Genomic DNA, 25283 nt, shown 5'->3' on the forward strand with positions numbered 1-25283 from the left:
GTGGGTGCTGGCGTCCTGTGGATCGTCATGGACTGTGGACATCGTCGAGAAGGACGTCAGCCCCACTCCAGACCCAGAGCCCAGCCAAACATCACCCCGACATGCAGAGTATGAGCCTGCATTCACCGCAGACGGAGAGCCTGAGCCCGGAGCGACCACAATATGGAGTGCCAATGGGATCATAACCTCCAACCAAGTGCGAGAGCCGGCCTCTACATCAACGACGGTGGAGTGCTTCGTGGAGCAAGAGAGGCTGGTAGAGAGCCCTGCCCACTGCACCACCACTGGGGGTGAGCATGAGCTACACTCTGGGGACCTAATAGACTTTTTCTCAGAAACACTGGCCTGTCTGAACTTCCCACCCACCCACCCTCTTCTGCCTATGCCTGGATCTCCGCTGGTTCCGTCCAGCCATCCTGAATCCCCGCTGGTTCCGTCCAGCCGTCCTGAATCTCCGCTGGTTCCGTCCAGCCGTCCTGAATCTCCGCTGGTTCCGTCCAGCCATCCTGAGTCTCCGCTGGTTCCGTCCAGCCGTCCTGAATCTCCGCTGGTTCCGTCCAGCCGTCCTGAATCTCCGCTGGTTCCATCCAGCCATCCTGAGTCTCCGCTGGTTCCGCCCAGCCATCCTGAATCCCCGCTGGTTCCATCCAGCCTTCCAGAAACCCCGCTGTCTTCTGTCAGTCCCCTTGCTCACCCTCAGTCATCCATCTGTGCAGTGGGCTCGCCGCAGGTCTGCCAGCTTCCATCGGCGTCTCGGCTGGAGGATCACTCATCTCCACCTCCAGCCTCAGAGTCCAGAACTCCTTGGCCCTCCGGATCCTCGGTGTCGCCCAGGATCTTCGGCTCTCCGTCTCTGCCTCGGGCTCATCCTCCACCTGCTCTGCCTCTGTCGGTCGGACCCCTGGAGTCGTCAGCCCGTCCTCCACCATGGCTCCTCCCTCCGTCGGCTCCACCATGGATCTTCATGGCTGTGGCCTGGGTCTTGCTCTGTGCCTCCTGCTCCGGGTCCCTCCTGTTTCCTCCCTGGCTCCTCCCACCTTCGTCGCCCCCCTGGACTCTGTTGACTTTGTTGTCCCTCTCCAGGGGTGCCGTCCTCCGCCAAAGCCTCCTCCCTCATGGACTCTGTTTTTTTGCCCCTCTTCTTTTTTTTTGTTGTTCCCCACGGCGCGAGGACGCGCCTTTTCGAGGGGGGTGTAATGTCACAGTCCTGTCTGTTCATCTGGTCTCCCCCTGTCATTTTGTCACCATTTGGTTGTGCCCTCGTTTGCCCTCATCCCCGTCACCTGTGTGTAATTAGTCATCTGTGTCACCTGTGTTTTGCCAATTATCACCATTTTATAAGTCTGTCTCTGTCCTTAGCACTCTGTCGGTCTTTAAATTGTTTAGATGTTTTACGTGTGTGGATGTTCTGCTTGTCACACTTGAAGATTTACATTAAATAGCACTTTTGTTTGTTATCTCGTGTCCCGTCTCGTCAGTCCAGCACGCAACCCTGACACTTGCGAATCGGAATCGAATCGAATCGAATCGTAAAATTTGTGTCAAAACCCAGGCCTAAATACACTACTGTTCAAATGTTTGGGGTCAGTATTTTATTTATTTATTTATTTATTGGAAATAAATTATTACTTTTATTTAACAAAGATGCATTAAATTGATATATATATATATATATATATATATATATATATTACAAAATGCAGACCTTTATGTGTTTATCTGTTAAATAAATGCTGTTTTTTCTATTTATCAAAGAATTCTGAAACATAAGTATTATAATTTCCACACAAAAAATTAAGCTGTACAATACTTTTCAAATCAGCATTTCTGAAGAATCATGGGAAATTGAACACTGGAGTATTTTAAATTGTAATATTATAATATTTTTCATCAAATGAATGCGGCATGGTGGGAATAAGAATTGAGATTTGTGTGTGATGAGGCTGATATGATCAGTTATTTTGACTCGAGAAGCAATATTAATAATATCTTACTCATCCACATGTCGTTCTAAACCTCTTTGTTGTTATTTGTCATGAAACACATACTAAGGATTTTTGAAGCTCTTTTCCTTCTAGTGACAGTTCATATTGACCATGTATATTATGTGAAAAATATAATACAATAAAATTAATTTAAAAGACTATACATAAATGTGGCCCTGGACCACAAAACCAGTCATAAGGGTCAATTTTTTGAAATTTTGAAATTTATATTAAAAAAAATAATTTATAATTTTGAAATCAATAAGCTTTCTGTTGATGTATGGTTTGTTAGGATTTGACAGAATTTGGCCAAGATACTACAATTTGAAAATCTGGAATCTGGAATTTATTTATGGTAGGAAATGTACAAAATATTTTTGTGGAACACAATCATTACTTAATATCCTAATGATTTTTGGCATAAAAAATCTATAATGTTGACCCATACAATGTTTTGTTACCTATTGCTACATATATACCCATGCTACTTAAGACTAAGGTTTTGTGGTCCAGGGTCACAAATACAAATATGTTGTGAGGAAGATTTTCAAGCCATTATTTTAATAGAAGATTATGAGCCATATGAACTACTTTTTTGTGCTTTAATCTTTTTTTCTTTGAAAGACACTATGGAAATTAGAAATTATAGAAATTATTCTTCTGTGTTTCCCAGTACAAAAACCAGCACATCAGTTTGGAACAACATGTGGTTAACTAAGTAATGACAGATTTAGGATACGGCTAGTTGTTTCTGTTAACAGCCTGTGCTGCTGAATCGGTCCTGTCACACATGGTTAGCTGCAGATATGTAATTCTTCAGTGCATCTTTGTCAGTGTCAAAATAATCTTCATCACGGCCAGTTTTGACGTGTATGTGTGTGTCTCAAGCCTTCTAAATAGGGCACGCTGTTGTGTGAGGCACTTTAGTGTGAACCACTAATCAATGAACATGGGTTTGTAAACACCATAAAACAAAGAGACTGGTATTAAATACAGACAGTTAGTGGTGTAAATGTGTGCCCTGGGAAATATAGTAAAGAAAGTGTGTATCACTAATATGGATCTAGAAGATTGCAGGAAAGGTCAGGAAAGACAAGCTGCTTAGTGGATAAAAGATTTGTGGTTTGTTATTTGCGATGTGTGCTTTCCAAGAAACACAAGGACTCCCATTTCCATTCCATGAAGCTTGTCAGTCATGGCAGCATTGGCTTTATTGCCAGATTTACTACCTCTGACCTAACCTCATGTGTCATGTTGGTTATCTCAAAGGATTATTTGTTGAGATGGAAATCATCCCAGCATATGGAGCGTATGGAAGCACATTCAGGAGACATCATCCAAAATGTGTACACAGGATAACCATACAAGAGTGACAGACTGCTGGCTTGTTCCGCTGTTGGCGCAAACTAGTTTCCCCCCGGGTTTTTGATACTTCTCCAGATGAAACGCTTACCACCAAAACCTTCAGTAATTCGTGACAGTCTATATCATCTTACACATTCTCAGCAGTTTGATCAGTTGTAGTGACTTCTGAAGAATCTGGCAAATGTTTGCTTATTGCTTTTACAAAAAAGTACCATGGTACAGTAATGCTATCAGGAAATGACTATGGTTTTTGATATACAGTTGAGGTCAAAAGTTTACATACACGTTGCAGGATTTGCAAAATGATAATTATTTTACCAAAAAAAAAAAGAGGGATCATACAAAATGCATGTTGTTTTTTATTTAGTACTGACCTGAATAAGATTCTTCACATGAGACATTTACATATACTCCACAAAGATGGATCTCAAAATCATACAGTCATTGTTCGAAAGGGTTCAAATACACAAAAATTCTGAAAAACCAAAGAATTTGTGGGACCTGAAGGATTTTTCTGAAGAACAGCAGACAGTTTAACTGTTCAGGACAAACAAGGCACTCATGAACAAAAAAAAAATTAAACAAAAAACAAACACAGCTGTGGATCATTCAGGTAACAACACGGTATTAAGAATCAAGTGTATGTAAACTTTTGAACAGGGTCATTTTTTATAAATTCGACTATTATTTTCTCTTGTGGACTATATGTAAACATCATTTATATGAATTATCTTATTCAGGTCAGTACTAAATAAAAAATAACATGCATGTTGCATGATCTCTCTTAGTTTGCTAAAATAATAAACATTTAGCATGTTTGACCTCAACTGTACACCACGATTCTGCTGTAAGTACTGCTGTGGTACATGTCCAAAAATCATTGGTAATACCATAGTGACATGTCCAAAAAGCTGTGGTACTTGCAACTTTTCCAGCATCCAATGTCCTTGTCCAAAAATCATGCCAGTACCACGGTTCTTGTTTGCAAGGACTAAAATTCATTTATTTTTTTGGGCTTTGGCAAAAATTGGCAAGCGAAGTAACATAAAAAGTGTAATTCATTATAAACCAGAGAACTTGGAGGCATGGTTTATATGAACCATTTGTTTCAGTTTAAAGGTTAACATTTAGTGTCTTTTTTTCCCTTTGGAGAACATTCTGACGCAATAAATCACAAGTCTAAAACTCACTTTACCCTGCTTGCTATGTGAATAAATTGGTGCTGGTGGTTCAGCTGGATGGTTCGGTTTCCAAAACCCCCTTCACACAGACGTTGTTTTGCTGAATCCTCTGTTCTCTTGTATTTGAGGTGAGCCAGAGAGCTTATAGAAGGCGAAAGATCTTGGCTGCTGTGCTGTGGATCGTATGTCTTTGTGTGTCTCATCTGCACAGACATTGAGGCGAGCCTTTCCTCTTCTCAATCTTTCAAAGCAAACCCTTAGAGAATGCAGACCCTCAATACACCCCACCAAGACAAGGTATCAGTTTCAGACACCCACAGCGGTTTGGCAACTTCTGCTGAATCACTTTTAAATTAGTCTGCCCTTTTCCTATCCACAGAGTCTTCACACACACTGAGTTAAATACACAAAACTTTCCAAATCCACAGGGCTTCTACAAGAGATTGTGACAGTTTCGAAGCTTTTTAAATGCTCTATGAGACAGAAACCTTTTTGCAATTTTTAACGAGAGATTGAATATAAAGGCATTTTTAGAATTTCTTCTAGCATACTTTGCCATAACCTTGATGGAAGTGAGTTTTACGAGTTTTTCCATAATGCTCTACCAAATGTTGCATACTTTGACAAGGAACCAATATGTTATTATTTCAGGCATTATTCTCTCTCTACTACAGGGCTGCACAAAACCTTCATGTCTTGCATTCATGTGCCAACTTTGGCCTAGACAGGAAACAGATACAAGACAAATTCAATCTTTTATTTTTACTCTGTTACTGGAAAACCTGGTGTTTTTACACTATTATTTTCATACCTCATCTGGGATATAATGTATGCTTAGTCTGGAATAGAAGGTTTGCACTTGCGTCACGATTTGGTCAGTTACCCATATACATGGCCATATTGGAGATAATCAGATGTAAACAACAGCATGGATTGCACGGTTAATGTACTACTGAATATGTTGTTCTGCTAATTGATGCTGTCTAAACCATGGGAAAAATGTGTGGAAGCTGCTAAGTCATATAGAGAAAGACTTAGAAAACAGTAGTTTGACAAACTAAAATTAATAGGTGGTAAAGATATGTACGAGCAGTATTATTTAAGATATCAGCCTAATATTTCACCTACCGGACTAGAAATGATAAAAACAAACATTAATGTTGTCAAGATTCTTGCCCTAGAAATCCTGATTCAGTTTGGCCAACCACAAATGCCTTTTGTTCCTCAGACAGTTTTTTTGCACTCTTTGCCTTGATTTGTTATAAGCTTTGGCAGTTTGTGGTATTCCAAATGTTTTTCCCAGTCCGACCAATAAGTCCAGCCCAAAAACATGACAATAATTGACCATTTTCAGCTGCAATAATCAGCAAAAATATGCGAGTTTCGTTAGGTTCAGTGGCATTGTTATGTTCAGTGCCGCGTCGTGAAAACACTCTATAGGGATGTGAAATTGGCAAGCAAGCCAATATTATAGTATATACACATCTACCTCTTTATCTTCCTCATCTTCTTCCACTTTTTCTTCCTCTTCTCCGGTATTGTTGGCTTTTTGCCTGGAAGTTATATGATAAAACGGAGTGAAGGCTGTGACTGTCTGCCTGGAACCATTTCAGGTTTTTAACTTAGAAAGACCTTACTGCTCATTTTAAACCCAGCAAGCTGACCTAATAACCAGGATTGACTGACATAATACTCCACTATTCAAAAAACATTTTTGTTATTTGAAGATTTTCTTGCCTTTACTATTAAGAATAATGTTATCTATCTCATAATGGCCTTTTCAGATGAACATCTTGGAGAGAAAATATTGATAATTTACTTTCCTTCTGGGTTGTTTGACCTGACATAAATTCTGTTTCATGTAGACAGCTGTCAGTTTCTGGTCAAGTCAATAGTTCTAAGGCTAGCACAACCTGTCAACGTAATTGCCGTCCTTCATGTCAAAAAAGCTGACAGTTTCTGTCTTCCGTGTGACTGTCACCAGAACGTGCTCAGTCCAGACCCCTTTAGACGTAGACTGCTCAAAACCATCAACAATAGCTGATGAAGTTTACTTTTTATTTCTGTTCTAGCTAACAACCGAGACCAGAGTTTAGAGGCAGGTCTGCTCGAGATTGAATCTCAGTAAAAGCTCCTGATCAGGTCATGACCCACATCGCCGGTGCTAATAGTCTCTTCAGGCCTGAATGAGGATTCCGTGCTTAGGTATAAGAGTCTTCAGGAATGCCATTTGGCCGGAAAGCTGTGGATGACACTGGAGAGCATCCAGCGCTTTCATCTTAAGAGTTCTTCATCTCAAATTTGTATATGGAGATGCCTGGAATAGATAACACAGCCATTCACAGATACGAGCAGATGGCTGAGAGCTTCCACACATCCATCATTAGGCTGAAATTCATTTACTAAAGGGAAAGAGAAGGACAGAAAAATGGTTGCTTTTGCTTTGGTTTTGTTAAGAGAGTTGGCTAAATAATAGCTGTGAAATAATAAGCAATAGTGCACCCAAAATCATTTACTCACTTACTCATGATGGTTTAATGTTGCTTTTGCAGGTTTTTTAAAACTCAAAAATAAAAATTCTGTCATTAATGACTCACCCTCATGTCGTTCCAAGACCTTCATTCATCTTTGGAACACAAATTAAGATATTTCTGACATGTTCAAGGCCTAAAATGGCAGTTTTGAATGATATGAGGGTGAGTAAATGACACAATTTTCATTTTTTGGGTGAATTATCCCTCATTCTCATTTGATTTGATATAATAGCCTTCTGCACTCATGCTCTGTTTGGAAAAAGCAAATTATATTCAAACAAATCTTACTGTTTCTCACTGCTTCAATTCTTAATCAAACAACTGTGCTCAAGAAAGATAGGAAAATCCAAATGTCCACCTCTGCATCTGATTTAACGATGCTTCTTCGGCTGTTTCCAGACCCGCTGCTGACACACATTATGTTCAGACTTAGACCTTGTCAATAGGATGAGACAAGGACAAAGCATTATGAACAAAGGTTATCAAACGCTTCCTCAAGGAAAAAGCCAGTTACAGGTCCCCTTCATTCATTTATTTTCGACCCATCAGGGGAACGCTCTTTAGCTGAGGCACACAAAGCAAATCTGGTTTCCTCTTCGTCCACTCGAGTTATACGTCTGCATTAGCTTCCATTATGATTATTATTCTGTAAAGCAACCACAGGGCCTCAGAATGGGTCAGTGTTGACAAAGTATACTGTATATAGGCTCAAGGGGAAAGATAGAGAATAAAAAAGGAAAGAACAAAAACCTGACTTTGTTCCTCATGGTGGGAAGAGCTGTGCTGCGCTCCCAGATATTCTTTCTCTTTGAATTGGAAGGCTTTTGCTTGGCTTAGGTGTTGAGGTATTGTTTTGAAGAGCACTTATTTGAGAAACAGAAAGGAACTTGTCATTTTGCTGTTCTGAATTCGAGGCTTGGGGCAGATTATTCTGTTCCGACCATAGTAAATCAATCTGTCCCGTCCCATAAAAACAGAAGAGCACCCCTGACGGCAATTGTCTCTGAGAGCTTGTTGAGAGAGAAATAAATAGAAAAGTACAAGACAGAAATATAAAACTGAAGAGAAATACTGTATCCAAAAGTATGCAAGATGCTGCTGGGGTGTGAAGTCTTTGAATCGGTGCTCTTTGGTCACGGGAATATTTACATATCTTCAAAAAAACTCAAACCCAATAAATGAGTTTATAATAATTCAAATGAAAAAAAGAAAATAACCTATGAATATAAATTTCAATAGAATTTTGAAAAAGTACAAAAAAAACACAATTACATAAAAAACATTCAGATCAGTTACAAAAAAGGAGAAAAATCCAATTCTCCATTTAAACCTGGGATTTGAGTTGCTTTCAATGTATAAATCCAAAAGGACTCTCTCTGTTGTAACCTTTTAATTCTATCTCCTCTCCTAATTGACCTCGGAACATGCTCAATACCCACTATTTTCAATGTACTGGGATTACCATGATTTTTATCTCTGTAATGTAAGGCCATGGGGTAATGTGGATTGCAGATTTGTATAGCATTTTTAAGTTCTGCCAATCTCAGCTTCAATTTCCTTTTTGTCATCCCTATGTAAAAACAACCACAAGGACATTCTAACGATACACCACAAATTAAGTACTACAATTAATGAATGAATTTATCTTAAACTCACGTCCTGATGTTACATGAATGAATGTGTTTATCTTCACCATATTCTCACAATGATTGCAGTTGCCACATCTGTAATTTCCTCCATTTGGACCTAACCAAGCATTTAACCTTCTAGAGGGAAGATGACTTCTCACCAGTTTATCATTAAGAGTTGGAGCTCTTTTAAACACAATCGAAGGAGATGTAGGTAGAACTTCCCAGAGGTGGGGATCACTCATCAAGATTTCCCAATTATTTTTTACAATTTTCTTGATTTTATTAACCTCCGTACTATATTGTGTAACAAAATAAACAGAATTCTCAGAATTACTTGATTTTTGCCTTTGCACCAATAATTCTTCTCTACTGACATTTTTTGCTTTATTATATGCTTTATATATGACACTATTTGTATATCCTCGTTCTTTAAATCTTTGGATCATATCTTGGGCCTTGATTTCAAAATCCTCTTCTTTATCACAAATTCTTTTTAACCTCTGAAATCTGTCAACCATGGGGGATGGAAACTATCTGCTCTTAAGACAGTATTTCTATCAGTTTCTTTTCTAAAAATAGTTGTATGCAATTTTCCTTTGTTATCCTTAAATATATTTAAATCCAAAAAATTAATTTGAGTAAATGAAAAATCCAAACCCAGCTTCAAATGTACATTGGTAATATTTAAGTATGAATGAAAAGCTTACAAATCTACCTCTGAGCCTGACCAAATCAAAATGACATCATCTATAAATCTTCCCCACCACACAATATTCGCAAGGTACGGATTGGAATCCGAAAATACAAATCTTTTTTCCCAAAGTCCTAGAAATAAATTAGCATAATTAGGGGCAAAACAAGCACCCATTGCTGTACCCCAAATTTGTTTATATAACTGATCTTGAAACAAAAAAAACCATTTTTTTTTTCATTGTCCATTCTGCTAGTTGTAAAATTAAGCAAGCTGGTGGTTTCTCTAAAGGTGATCTCTTTTCTAAATAATGTGATAATGCTTCAAGGCCTTCTTCATGATCTATATTTGTATATAATGATTCAACATCCATAGTTGCCAACATAGAGGTTTCTGTATTTTTCATTTCTTTAACAATATTCAATACATGGGTTGTGTCTTGAATATAAGAAGGAAGTTCATTAACCATTGGTTTTATAAAGTAATCCACACATTTTGAAGCTGGTTCTGTAATAGACCCATTTCCACTAAATATGGGTCTCCCTGGTGGATTTTCTATATTTTTATCTATTTTGGGCAACATATAAAAAGTAGGAATTCTGGGGTCTTTACAAAGCAGAAAATCACATTCATTTTGCGAAATCCATTCCTCAGTCTTAGCATGTGTCAAAATATCAGTCAGCTCAGCTTTAATCTTTTCTGCCGGATCAGATTTCGGGAGCTGGTAGTACTCACAGTTCTGTAGTTGTCGGAAGGCTTCTTCAATATACTGATCTCTGCCCCATACCACAACAGCGCCTCCCTTGTCTGCTCTTTTTATTACAAGATCGTCATTATTTGAAAGCCAATCCAAAGCATCCGCTTCATCTTTTGAGAGATTATATTGTTTTCTTCTTTTAGAAGCTTGTCAGTTTCATATGTTATAAAAAGAGTTCAGTGTAGAATTAGAAACACAAGGGATAAATGTGGACTTAGGTTTGAATGTTGTTACTTTCTTATCATAAGTACGTGTCGCTGCTTCCGTTGTGTGATACCAACCTTTAATTGAAAGTTTCGATGAAACTTAAATAAGTCCACTTTAGTCTGGAACTCTTTAGCTGTATTTACAGGGGCAAAAGTCAAGCCTTTTGATAAAACAGAAATGCAGCTTGTCGGTAGAGTAACTTTAGAGTAACTTTAACTGATCTGAATGTTTTCTGTGTAATTGTGTTTTGTTGTTTTTTGTACTTTTTCAAAATTCTATTGAAATTTAAATTCATAGGTTATTTTCTTTTTTTAATTTGAATTAGTATAAACTCATTTATTGGGTAGGATTATAATTGAGAAAAGTATGTCTCTGTGGCCCCGTTTACACGAAGGGAAAACGCAGATATTTCCCTGCGGTTTGGCCTCTCATTTACACGAAAACCCCGTTTTTATCACAGAAAACGATTATTTCTAAAAACTCCGGCCAAAGTGGATAAATTAGAAAACGCCGTTTTCACGTTGTAGTGTGGACTGTGAAAACGGAGGCTTTTGAAAACGATGACGCATATTTATAGTCATGTGACGCATATTGTACCAATAGATATCTATGTTTACACCAGTAATTGTGCCTGTGCTATTCACACACTGCTGCTAAAGAGATTTACCTTGTACACTCCTCAAATTACAGTCCTAAAATGATGACGGAAAATTTACTCACAGTTGCTGTCCTGCAAAACATGACGACAACTGCTTTTCAGATAAAATATGAATGAGCGCGATATAGACGCGTCAGTGGATAATGAGATATTTCCGTAAATTATCCCGCCAGAAGAATTGCGTGAAAACTTATTACGTCTGTATAATTTTGGAGGCTTTACGCATGCGCAGTAAGGCGAATTTGCTGTTTTCCTACGTTTCAGTGTGGATGAGAAACTTTTGGAAAACGCTTGGAAACGCTAGTGTGGACGGAGAGCGTTTTAAAATGAAAACTCCGTTTTCAAATGTATCCGGATTAATGTAAACGTAGCCTGTGTTGTCTTGATACCTAATCAGGTGACCATGTCATGTGATAAATTGATTGTTTAAATGGATTCTGAGTGTGTTTGCAGACTGACACCCTGATGAAGGCCAGTTAGCCGCAACGCGTCGGTGCATGTTAGATGTTTTTAATTGTAAAGCCATGTGAATAAAGGCTTTTTATTCTTACTAAGAAGATTTTTGAGTGCCTTGGTTTGAGTTTTTTTGAGAAATACTGTATGTTTGAATCTTTCTGTTGATGAGCCAACTAGACAAGCCCCATGAAATCAAAATGAAAGTTTTGTAGCTTTTAGTCCACACCTGTTTTAAGGCGATTTGTATGCTAAGAGTTTTCCTAAAAAGTTTTGGAAAATAGATTATGAGATTAAAGCCGTAATTACAAGAATAAAGTCCAACTATTTTGAGAATAAAGTCTAAATTACGAGAATAAAGTTGAAGTGTTTAGAGAATAAAGTCAAAATGTTTAGAGAATAAAGTCAAAATACTTTGAGAATAGTGTCAAAATTACGATAATTAATTCGTAGCAATTGCATGATAAAAGTTATAGTATTTTGAGAGTATATTAGCCTATTGCGCGTGCAAATGGCCTAGATCGGGAGATATTGCCACGTCTCAGCTTTCAAAATCTGTCAGTTTTATAACGAAATACAAACTATATGTCTATTACAATAATGTGTTTTTCGCGCTCTTTAATGTGGCATGACAGATTGCTGTATTCGCCTCAGTTTAAGTGGCAGGTGAATCAGTCATCTTTCCGATTGCAATGAGACATTCATTTAATTAAATTAGGCTATACTGTTTTTTTTCCCCCATTTCTTCTAATGTTCCTTCCTTCTGCTATAAACTTGAAATAAAGAGAAAACAAATTTATAATTTGTGTTTTGTGATAAAACTGACAGAATTTGAAAACTGAGCTATGTTATATTAAAATTATTGCGATTACTGGGTGGCTGGCGCGCTAAAAATAATGAATGGAAGATGTTAAATATTATTTCCAATCATTTACTGTATTATATTATAAATGAAACAGCCTCAGAAAAGATGACAATATAACAATATCATGTTATAACAATGTTATAAAAATATAATGTTAATGTTTGTTTAGTTTTTATTTAAAGACATGTGAGAAACGAAAGATTGGACACCACAGATGTTTTTGTGGAGTAGGTGGTGGAATTTTCGCAAAGAAAACAGTATAATTCAATAAAAACGAATGTCTCATTGTAATCAAAAAGACGATTGATTCACATGAATACAACGATCTGTCTCACCACAATAAAGAGCAAGACACAATATTATTGCAAGACACATTGTTTGTATTTGCTATAAAACTAACAGATTTGAAAGCTGAGACTTTGTTTTATATTAAAAGTACTAAAAGCACAAAGCTTATTGCTATTATTGGCCAGCTGATGCACTAAAAATAGGCCAATGCAATCGAAGACTTGAAATATTATTTTCAAGCATACTGTTCCTATGGGTGTAACATATGGTACGATTTCTGCTAATAATCCCACATATAATCAAATAAATTCTTGAAGCCTGGAAACTTCTCCCGGTGCTCACAATTCAGGCTATTTGCATGCCAGACTAAACTCTCAAAATATTATAACTTTAATTGCTACGATTTAATTCTCTTAATTTAGACTTTATTCTTGAAAAATTTCTACTTAATTCTCAAAATTTTGACTTTATTCTCGAAACTTTGACTTTATTCTCAAAACATTTCAACTTTATTCTCAAAACTTTTACTTTATTCTCAAAATATTTTTATTCTTGACATGCACTACCAGTCAAAAGTTTGAACACACTTCCCCATCAAAGAGAATGGGGAAGTGTGTCCAAACTTTTGACTGGTAGTATATTTTGACTATATTCTCCAAAATTTTACTTTATTTTTTAAATATTTTTAATTTATTCTTAAAATTTTTACTGTATTTTTTTATATTTCAACTTTATTGTAGAAATTTGTACTTTATTTTCAAAGTTTTTTCTTGTATTTTTTTTTTTTTAAACATGCCACTAATACACCGTCATCATAAATGAAAGTCTTCTGAAGTGAATCGATGCGTTTGTGTATAAACATTTTTTACTTTTCACTTTTCTGGACTTCAAAATCTCACCACTCATTCACTTCCATTATAAAGCTCGGAAGAGCCAGAACATTTTTGAATATAACTATATTATTTGTGTGAAAAGAAGAAAGTGATATACACCTAAGTGGGCTTAAATAATAGGGTAACTATTCCGTTAAGGATGTTTTACAACCGATTCATTCTGATTATGTTTCCTGAATAAGGAAACCTCCAGGAAAACAACCAAAATATGTGACTCAACTTGTCTGCAGGGAGCTCAAGTTTTGTTTAATTAAATGTTCTTCCCCTAATAAAACCTACCTCTGATTAACAATAGTAAAGCAAAGAAGGAATAAACATTTTGATGTGTTTTAGGAATACTACATCAGCCCAGTGTTGCTACAGTAGCATTGTGCTAAACTGTACTTGTCTCATACATATACACTACCATATATAAATGTATTTGTAGTTGGTCTAAAACAAGATACAAGAAATAAGACAGAATTTAATTCATGTGGACAGACGGAGAGGGAAAGTGAGGAGAGAGTATGTGTGCCGGGTGCGTGTGTCGTTAGGGGTATCTTCCTTTTCTATCTTAATGGAGAGCTGATTGTTCGGAAGTGAACCTCCTCTGAAACTCGCCTCATTAACCTGCCAGGTGGTGGAAGACACCAAGCTCTGATTGAACTGCAGCCAGGACGGCTGCTTTGAAGACCACAAGGGACTAGACAGAGAGAGAGAGAGAGAAAGCGAGAGAGAAGCAAAAAGATCTGAAATGCTGCATGTACTCTGTTGCAACCTTTTTACGTAAACCAACAAATCTTGCATTGATCATACAGAACAACCCTGGTTCATAGCGTATGAAATGGAGTATGTCCCAAAAGAGCTGGTATTTCTAATGCTGCAGGAATTTAAATGTCTTTCAGTCCTTTTAATAGTCTGTTGCGGAGCTGTTCAAACAAGACACAACAGCACGCTAGCTCTCTCGAGTGCAGCCGGAGATCGATTGGCGTGGATTTCTTATGGATGTAGAAGGCCACACTTGTTTTGAATCCGAGACCCTTGGCTCGCTCATACTTTTCCTATTATAGGGACCTCGCAACTGGCATTGTATACGCAGCGTGGAGCTGTTGTTGATTGTGCGACCGTGTTTTCAAGAAACGGACAGATTCCGGGAAGGTGTGTCATCCTTCACCATGGCCGTTCCAAACACAAACAGATAACAGAGGTCTAGGTGCTGACTGGACAAATGCCCGGGCCTGACACTTCACTTTTTGTTTATGTGTTTGCGAGCAGGCATATTAGTGATTCATACGTGTGTACGGTAGAAGTAAGAGACTGTTGACGCTATCGCATTTACACACGTCCTCCTTGTTTAGACACATCCTGCGTCCCCGGGGACATTTTTGCGGAGTGTCCTCACGCATGTCCTGTCTCTCTCCTCCTTTACAGGCGTTTTGTCCTTTCTCTCTCCCTCGAATCTCCTCTCTCCATATCCACTTCCTGTGTTCCCCTTCGCGTTTGATATTTTTGTGTTTTCTTCGTTCCCATTCCTTCAAATTTTAGTCTTAGTCACCACTGTTATTATTTTTGCAGTCCAGTCACCAGCTGGTTTCCATCAAGCCCAATCAGTGCCTTCAAAGCTGTTCTGCACATTTCAGGAGCAACAAAGTCAGAACACATTTCCTCACTGCCCTGCTTGGCTAATGGGGCTCGCACTGTTTGCACGTCACCGACTTCACTCGATCCATATTTTGAAGGAATGGAGAAACACCCCAGATCACGCAGCTTTAATCTAAGTGAGCCATGTGACCGTGAGAACCCTCATTAACATGTGCATACGCTTATCGACATCAGCGTTGTGTATTAACTGGATACATACTGTAATTTGACGTTTTTAAGTTGTTGTATGGCTAGAGATGGTTATTGGGTTTGCAATTACACGGTTGCAAGCTCACAGGCACATAGAGACACACACTTTGTTTATTTTCTGCGAAAACATGCGATTCTTTCATGTGCCTCGCTCCGAAGTTCACATGTGCGGAGCAGCTGTGGATGTGTTTGTTTGCGAAAGCTCTACATTAACCTTCCTTCCACCTCTCTTTGACCTAATTGAAAACGATTCAGTATAATTGTTTGATGAATCCTGATAACTTTCGATTGATCTACAGAATGGCGTTGGCAGTTCGGCAGAAAACACGCCACTAATGTGTCTGGGCTGTCAGCGTTTATTTAAAAATATTGCTGGCCTTTTACGCTTTGCTGCCATAGTAAGTGATACATATGGATTGTGTTCGTCAGTTTAAAAATCAGATCAGTTTTTGCCTTCAGGTGATATTAAAAATTCCAATAACGTGGATTAATTAACAGATGTACTGCAAATCGGGGGTAATGCGTCTTCATTAGTATGTGCATGCATTCAAATATCTTGCTTTAATGAAAGTTTAAACTTTTTATTTGTGTTTGTGTTTACAGGATGCTGGAATACTCTCTCAACCTGCAGAATGTTAGTTTCTCTGCGGTCCGGACGGTCAGAGTACTTCGACCTCTTCGGGCTATCAACCGAGTGCCCAGTGAGTACAATATCAGCAACCATTTTGCAAATGCTCTTCACAACTAACAATAAACAGTTGTATTATTATTAAAGGGAACCCCAGGTATTAAGACTTAAATGGGCTACTGAAAGAGGTGGCGATGGATATATACAGTTGAAGTCATACACAAGTTTACATACACCTTGCAGAATCTGCAAAATGCTAATTATTTTACCAAAATAAGAGGGATCAAACAAAATGCATGTTATTGTTTATTTAGTACTGACCTGAATAAGATATTTCACATAAAAGACGTTTACATATAGTCCACAAGAGAAAATAATAGTTGAATTTATAAAAATTTCCTCGATTTGATTCTTAATACTGTTGTTACCTGAATGATCCACAGCTGTTTTTTTTTTCTTAACGAGTCCCTTGTTTGTCCTGAACAGTTAAACTGCCTGCTGTTTTTCAGAAAAATCCTTCACGTCCTACAAATTCTTTGATTTTTCAGCATATTTATGTATTTGAGCCCTTTTCCAGCAATGACTGTATGATTTTGAGATCCATCTTTTCACACTGAAGACAACTGAGGGACTCATATTCAACTATTACAGAAGGTTCAAACACCCACTGGTGCTTCAGAAGGAATCACAATGCATTAAGAGCCAAGGGTGTAAACTTTTGAACAGAATGAAAATGTGTGTTTTTCTTATTTTGCCTAAAGATCTTTTTTTTTTTTTCATTTAGTACTGCCTTTCAGAAGCTACAGATGATACTTGTTTTCCAGAAGACAAAATAAGTTAAATTTACCCTGATCTTCAAATTCGAAAAGTTTTCACCCCCAGCTCTTAATGCATTGTGTTTCCCTTTGAAACAGTGAGTGAGTGTTTGAACCTTTTGTAATAGTTGCATATGAGTCCCTCAGTTTTCCTCAGTGTGAATCATACAGTAATTGTTGGAAAGGGTTCAAATACACTAAAATGCTGAAAAACCAAAGAATTTGTGGGATTTGAAAAACTTTTCTGAAGAACAGCTGGGAGTTTAACTGTTCAGGACAAACAAGGGACTCATAAACAAAAAAAGAAGAAAAAGCACAGCTGTGGATCATTCTGGTAACAGCACAGTATTAAAAATCAAGTGTACTATTATTTTCTCTTGTGGACTATATGTAAACGTCTTATATGTGAAAAATCTTATTCAGGTCAGTACTAAATGCAAAAAAATTAACATGCATTTTGTATGATCCCTCTTATTTTGGTAAAATAATTTACATTTTGCAGATTCTGTATGTAAACTTTTGACTTCAGCTGTAAGTGTAGGCTTAAACCAAATGCCATACCATCCCACAAGAAGTTGAAATGGCTCAAATGTTGAGTGAAATCCACACTGAGAAACCTTTTTCGCTGTTTGACTATTTCTTGTATGCCATTTGTAAGCTTTTTCAGTAGCTGTGGTCTACTAAAAGCCTCAAAGGCATCAGGGCTAAAGTGGAAAGAACAAAAACGTGGGTCTTTAGAAAGTTTTATTCGTCATCTTACCATTAATTTCTCCTCTTCAAACCACTAGGAAAGTAGTGAAGACTTGCATTGCTTCTCTTGTTGCCTTTCGACTGAAAATTACAACCAAAAACCAAACAATGTGGAATCATATCAGTATTTTATTTTCCGAGTTGTGTTGTGGTAAAAATAGCAACAGGTAGCAGCAGTAGCTCACAGAGTGCAACCATTTCACATAATCAAAATAATGGCGCCCTACATAGTCTAAAATATGTATAAAATCATATTTTTCTAATAATGTCAATCTTTCATGGGTTTTCTACTATTATATTAAGTCTTAATACACAGGGTTCCCCTACGGTGGCCGGGAGAGCTCAACGTGCTGCAACTTAAGAAAACACATGCAAACAGAAAAAAACGACAACAAATTAAAAAAAACATCTTCATCAGTTTGACAACACAGGCGCTGCAAATCCTCACAACGCAAACACAAATACAGAAACGCTGCAAACACACACAAAAAAAGCGCTGCAAATAGCGCGGAGCACAACGGAAATGTTTCAGGGGGACCTCAAAAAGTGACGAACCCATCTGGGACCTGATTATTTGTTCAGTGGCTGTTGGTCAGAGCAGAGGTGTTATCGGTGAACTAAAAGGTGATAGTTTATCTAGTGATGTGACGTTTGACACCGAAGCTTCGAAGCTTGTATCAAAAAAAACGAAACATCTCACACTGAAGCACTGTACCGGAGCTTGATTCGTTTTGCCATAACCACGTGACCTGTGACATCCGAAGCTTCGTTTTCGCATACAACCACGTGACTGCTTCATGTTCTGATTCAAATAACACAAACCCCTTGCGCAGGTTTCAAGTGTCATTCACTTTTTGTTAAGAATAAATCATAATACGAATAAATATGTACATGTGTAGTTGTGCATGTTAATTTTGTAGTTATCCATGCTTCACAATCACTTCTAATTAATAGTAATATTAGTCAACAGTATTCTTAATTTACTTTGAACATATATGCCTACATGAACCATGCCTGTACTTGTATAATTTTATAAAAAAGTTTATTTACAGATTAATTCAAGTAAAATGAATTTTTTTTTTTTCTGACGGCTTCGTAGCACAAATTGATGTATTTGATGAAACTGTCCAAAATCGCTTTGAGATCTGGGACGCGAAAGCAACTTTTTCCACCTTTGACCACAAGATGCCGTTAGTGTGCAACGTGTTGAAAAGCTTCGAGGAATGAACCTTTTTACGATACAGTTGAGGGGAAAGCCTTGGTGCTTCGAAAAGCTTCATTTTCCCATCACTAAGTTCATCTTTATCACCTTTTAGTTCACCGACAACACCTCTGCTCTGACCAACAGCCACTGAACAAATAATCAGGTCCCAGATGGGTTCGTCACTTTTTGAGGTCCCCCTGAAACATTTCCGTTGTGCTCCGTGCTATTTGCAGCGCTTTTTTTTGTGTTTGCAGCGTTTCCGTATTTGTGTTTGCGTTGCGAGGATTTGCAGCGCCTGTGTTGTCAAACTGATGAAGATGTTTTTTTTTTTAATTTGTTGTCGTTTTTTTCTGTTTGCATGTGTTTTCTTAAGTTGCAGCGTGTTGAGCTCTCTCGGCCACCGTATTCCCCAGTAACATTTCTTTGTCACTATTAGTTAGTGTGAGCTAAGGCATTTAATAATGTTAATCGAATGGAATCTTATTATGAAATGTTTCAGACATTCCTGAAAGTGTTTTTTAAACAAAATGGTTATGTAAACGATTCAATCAGTCACTCACTTGTTTTGTTTCTGAACGAGTCCATGTTTATGAATGTATTAGTTTAGTAAATAATTGAATGAGTCACTCAAAGGCGGTCATTTGTTTTGTTCCTGAATGAACCAGTGTTTATGAATGAATCATTTAAGTAAATGGTTCACTGAGTCACGCAAAGGCTTCTTGATGTCCCTATTTGTTCCTGAATGTATCAAAGTTTTTGAGTGATCCAGCTAGTTCTATAATTAGCCCAATAATTACGGCAGTCACTTGTTGCCACCTTCTGGTGTGCACAGTAATAAAAGTTTACTTTTATATTATATTGCAAGTTCTTTTTTCCTTAACAGTGATTGAATGTTTAAGGTACATGTGTACCAGTTTCTGTTAGGAACTCAGAACTTAATTCAATTTATTAATTCCCTGCAGAGTTGATTAAATTCCGAATGTTCTGTGTTGAATTACATTATTTAAGCACTTTGGTCAATTAATGCAATTTAATCAACATTTGTATGAGAAATGTAGCCTGGACTCCAGAGGAGTTCATGCCATTTTAGGGACTTTAGATTTATAGATCATTTTCCTCTTCAGTGCCTTTTACGGCTTCTCTCTTTTTACACACAGACACACACACACACACACACACAGAAAGAATAATAGAGACCGGCTCTCTCTTTTTCTCACACACATAGTCTCTCTCTAAGGCAGGGTGATGATATTTCATTGGCCACATCTTTATATACCGGATATCACCCTCCGTGCCAAGGAGATGCCCGCGGTTCCCCCACGGCTCTTATTTCACGAGGAACCGTGTCTGGCCTATTCTGCTTGATGTCCCTATTTGTGGAGAGTAGTAAAATGTATATTGAACAATGGTAGCATTTAGCTGGAATGTTTTGACTAGCCCAGCTAGAGCAATTTGCGTGGGGTCCCGTTCAGTTGCCCTCTGGATACGACTAGTATGTCTATCTGTCCGACAGACAAACTGCACCATAGGCCCGGGGGGTCACAAATGGCATCCAGGTGCTGGTCTTCTAGTTCAGTTTGGAGACAAGAGTGTATCCATTCCTGTCATGATTAATACCTAATTGATACCTGTGCCAATCAGAGACAGGGGGGTGAAGTGGTAGCAGACAGTCTAATTCATTATTCAGGAGCCACCCAGACTAATTAAAGGCCTAATGTGTGCATTAATTTGCAAATTATTTTATCTGTGGCTCGCCTGCTGTGGACCGTCGCTGGGAAAATGGGTGACGGAGATTTTTGTTGATCCTCTTTGTCATTTTTCACTTTATTTTCCAGCACTAATCAAAACAAAACGAGAGAGAGAGGAAAAACATAATAGGAGTTCAACTCAAATCATCAATCATTAGACTGTCAAGCTGGAAACTAAAGCAGCATGTCTTAAACATTTTGAAATTCTTGCAGCTGAGTATTAGAGCAAATTGGGATTGGTGGTCCTTTACACTTTACAAGGCAATTTCCGCAACTAGGGGTTGTATTTCATTTTATTTATTATTATTTAAAAAAAAATTTTTTTTAAATGTTGTTAGACTTTTTTTAGTGTATTTTGAAAAATTGTGAGGATGAGATTGTTGTATTTATTACACAAATAACGTGAAAATAGGTACTTAACCTTCAGGAAAAAATGTAAGAATTATGAAGGATAAGATGGATTTATTTATGCATTTTTATTTATATATTTATTCATTTATTTTAGTCTTTAGTTTTTTATGCAAATAACTTGACAGTTATGTGCTTAACATTGGGATTGATTCATTGATTTCTGTATTTATTTATTTTTATTAATAATATGTATTTATTTATTTTATTTACACAAATAACGTGAAAAAAGGTGCTTAGTCTTTAGGAAATATTGTACAATATATGTTATTATTAATCATAATAATAATAATAATATTGTAAAATGTAATTAGAGTTTTTATAGTGCATTTTTAAAAATTATTATGAGGATGAGTTTGATTTATTGATTTTTTTTGTGTGCATTTATTTACTTTTATTAATATTTATTTATTTACTCAAATAACGTGAAAATAGGTGCTTGGCATTTAGGTAAGACATATTGTACAGGATATAATCTAATCTAATCTAATATTGTAAAATGTACTCCGACTTTTTATAGTGTATTTTTAAGAATTTTGAGGATGGGATCGAATGATTTTTATTATTAATAATAATGATAATAATGATAACAATTATTATTATTATTTTTTATTTGAGATATGTTAATAAAATATTATCAAAAAGTATCATTATTATTATTATTATTTATTAGTTATATTTTTAATATGTGTTGATAGTAATAATAATATTAATATTAACAATAGTAATAATTATTATTTTAACTGGTAGTACTAGTATTGTAAAATGTAATTAGACTTTTCATAGTGTATTTTTAAGAATTATGAGGATGAGATTGATTTATTGATTTATGTATTTATTTATTTTATTATTAATATTTATTTATTTATTTATATTAATTATTTCTTTGTTTACATAAATAACGTGATTATTATTAAATAATAATAATAATAACAATAATATTGATTTATGTATTTTATTATTAATATTTATGTATTTATTTATTTATTTATTTGTTTGTTTTCTTTGCACCTATTTTTCACGTTATTTGTGTAAATAAATAAAAATACATAAATCTCATCGTCGTAATTCTTAAAAATACACTATAAAAATACTTTATAATAACTTTATTATTATTATTAATAATAATAATAATAATAATAATAATAATAATAATAATAACATATTTTATGCAATATTTCCAAAGGCCAATCACCTATTTTCATTTAATTTATGTAAACAAAGAAACAAAGGAACAAACAAATAAATATTAATAATAAAATAAATAATAATAATAATATTGATTTATTATTTATTTATTTTATTATTAACATTAATTAATTAATTTATTTGTTTGTTTCTTTGTTTACATAAATTAAATGAAAATAGGTGATTGGCCTTTGAAAATATTGCATAAAATATGTGAATAATAATAATAATAATTATTATTATTATTATTATTATTATTATGATTATTATTATTATTTTTATAAAATGTAATTCAACTTTTTATAGTGTATTTTTAAGAATTATGACGATGAGATTGATTTATGTATTTATATATGTATTTATTTATTATTTTATTTATTTACACAAATAACGTGAAATATTGTACAGGATATGTTAATAATACTAGTACTAATAATAATAACAATAATAAACATATTATTATTATTATTATTATTATTATTATTATTATTATCATCATCAATATTTATAGAGGCACTTGGAGGCACTCTAACAACACACAGATTGTTCAGATGGTGAAATGTCTTTCTGAAAAACAGTTTTAAAAGTTGAGTGTTACCAAAAATTCTGTGCTACAGTGTTGGCATTGTAAAGACTGTATATCTACCCCTCACAGTCTTGTTTTTGTTCGTGTCAAATTCAATATGGCGTCTAACCTGTCCAAGGTCTATGGTTGAGCTTGTACTTTCCAGAGTTGTGTCAGTCCCACTCTGTTTCACATCACCTTCTCCTATGTCCTCTATACTTCCCTGCCCTCTGTCGTTCTGTTCTCCCTATCTTTGAGGAGCTGTCTTAATCAACATCACACTCTGTTGTTCTCCACACCCATGGCTTGATTGATGAAGAGTCGGGGCAAAACTGTCAGTAGATGACAAACATGTTCCCTTACAAATCAAAATACTCAAGACTGCTGTGGTGTACAGCTGACTCACTCTGCCTTGTATTTGGTGTGCAGGTGTGAAAAGCGATCTCTTAAAAGGTTGGTAATATGTAGACAGACCACTATTTGTGCCCTTTCGCTCCCCCAGAAGGTGGATTAGTCTGTCAGAAAGTCTGGAGCTCTTTTACACTTCATCTTCGGGATTAGAATTCACCATGATTCCACACTTGAGGGCGGTTGGAGGTTAATTGGAAATCCGCCTGGCTGCCCACTTGTGTATTCTATTATTATTTGGGGCGAGGAACAGCATCATGTCGAGTGTCCGCCAGCGGTGACGTCGCGGTCATCATTTTCAGAAGGCCAGCAGTAATTGGAGTGGTGGACTTGTAGATTGGTAAGAGGCATGAGGGCACTACTGGAGAGAGAGAGATGCAGACTCATAGAAGAACTGATAACTTTGTCCACCACATGAGTGACTTTTTAAGAATTATGAAAAATATGAAGATGAGAGTGTGGCAGAGCAACAAAGGAAGCAGACAGTGAAATGGACTGTGTAATTTGCGCAAGTGTAGTCTTGTGTAATTTGAAAAGTGAAATAACTTTTGGACTTTTGGTCGATAGCTTTATTATTCAAATTAAATTAAATTAATTTTTTTTTTTAAAGATGAACAAAATACATTAAAATAATAATATAAATAATGTAATTATCAAAAACAATTCAATTGTTTATGTATATATTATTAAAATGATATATGTAATATTTCTAAAATGTGAAATTAACATTTTAACACTTATAAAAATGGACATTTTAATGCACACATGAAATCATCCCATAGCTGATCTATACAGGTGGATCTAGGGAAGGTGGAGGGTTTCTGAAAAAAATATTAAATTAAATTAAATTATTTAAAATAAATATTGAACAAAAAAGGTGTTTCTGTATTATATGGGATACATTGAAACAGTAAAATAAATCATGTAATTATTGAAATTAAAATTAAAACAATGAAATTGTTTATGTATATATTATTAAAATATATGTAATATTTCTAAAATGTGGAATTAACATTTTAACGCTTATAAAAATTGACATTTTAAAACTTCATTAACATTTTAACAAAATTAACACTTACGTATACATACATACATACGTACATACAGGTGGAGCTGGGGAAGGTGGAGGGTTTCTGAAGGAATTAATTTAATTAATTAAATTTTTATTTAAAATGTGAAATTAATAAACTAAAAAAACCTGTACATTTTAACATATACATGAAATCATCCTGTAGCAGATCTTTACAGGTGGAACTGGGAAAGGTTTATGAAGAAATGAAATGAAATGGAATTAATTTAAATTAACAATTTTTCTCTACTATATGGGATACATTAAAACAGTAATATAAATCATGTAATTATTGAAAACAATATAATTATGTATATTATTATTAAAATAATATATATGTAATAATATTTCTAAAATGTGAAATGAACATTTGAACACCTTAATGTTAATGTTATTTTGCTATTTTATATTTTTAACATTTTAACAAAATTAACACTTTAAAACTGTATATATAGGGTTTCTAAAAAAAATTACATTAAATTATAAAATTGAATACAATTATTATATTTAAAATGAAATATATATTTTAAAAAAGGTGAATAAAAATCACCTTGTAGCAGATCTATACAAGTGGAGCTGGGGCAGGTGGAGGGTTTCTGAAGGAGTTAAATGTATAAAATTATATATATGCATATATATATATATATATATATATATATATATATATATATATATATATATGCGTTCTGCAAGTGCTTTTTCTTTTTTTATTCGATCTATTTTCTTTTTATTTTTTATATAATAAAAAAAAAACTAGCTACATGTACTGCGTTAGGCTAAATGAGACTTGTCATAGCACTTGCATGTTACTTTTGTTGATTGCTTCCATTGTCCTCTTTTGTAAGTTGCTTTGGATAAAAGCGTCTACTAAATGTCTAAATGTAAATATACATGTGGAGCTAGGGAAGGTGGAGGGTTTCTGAAGTGTTCTGCAACTGCTACAACAGGCACTAGCACTGAGCAGCAAGTCCATTGGCTGCTAATACGAAAAGAACTGTGCGTACATGCACAGTGTATCAATAACCCATGGAATGGATGGATAATAGAAGCTAGGAATTTTTTTGGTAAGATGTGAATCAATATACTGTTAGTTATCTTTTAAACATCAGGACATTTATTTCACCAGCACAGTTTAATGAGCATTTGAGTGGTGCAGAAATGA

The 25283-nt window shown here is 35.6% G+C and overlaps 1 protein-coding gene across 1 annotated transcript in view; it reads left to right on the forward strand.

The window, feature by feature from the left end:
* The window catches only part of LOC141297453 (voltage-dependent T-type calcium channel subunit alpha-1G-like), a gene marked incomplete at its 5' end in the record, with an annotated part of 48677 nt that overhangs the window by 18751 nt on the left and 4643 nt on the right, over positions 1-25283 (forward strand). Inside the window, one exon of the mRNA XM_073827886.1 lies at positions 15942-16039. Within this exon, the coding sequence (XP_073683987.1) occupies positions 15942-16039 (98 nt within the window). The remainder of the gene's footprint in view (positions 1-15941; positions 16040-25283) is intronic.

The sequence above is a fragment of the Garra rufa genome, chromosome 22 (assembly GCF_049309525.1).
Source record: "Garra rufa chromosome 22, GarRuf1.0, whole genome shotgun sequence".
In the NCBI taxonomy this organism is placed as follows: domain Eukaryota; kingdom Metazoa; phylum Chordata; class Actinopteri; order Cypriniformes; family Cyprinidae; genus Garra; species Garra rufa.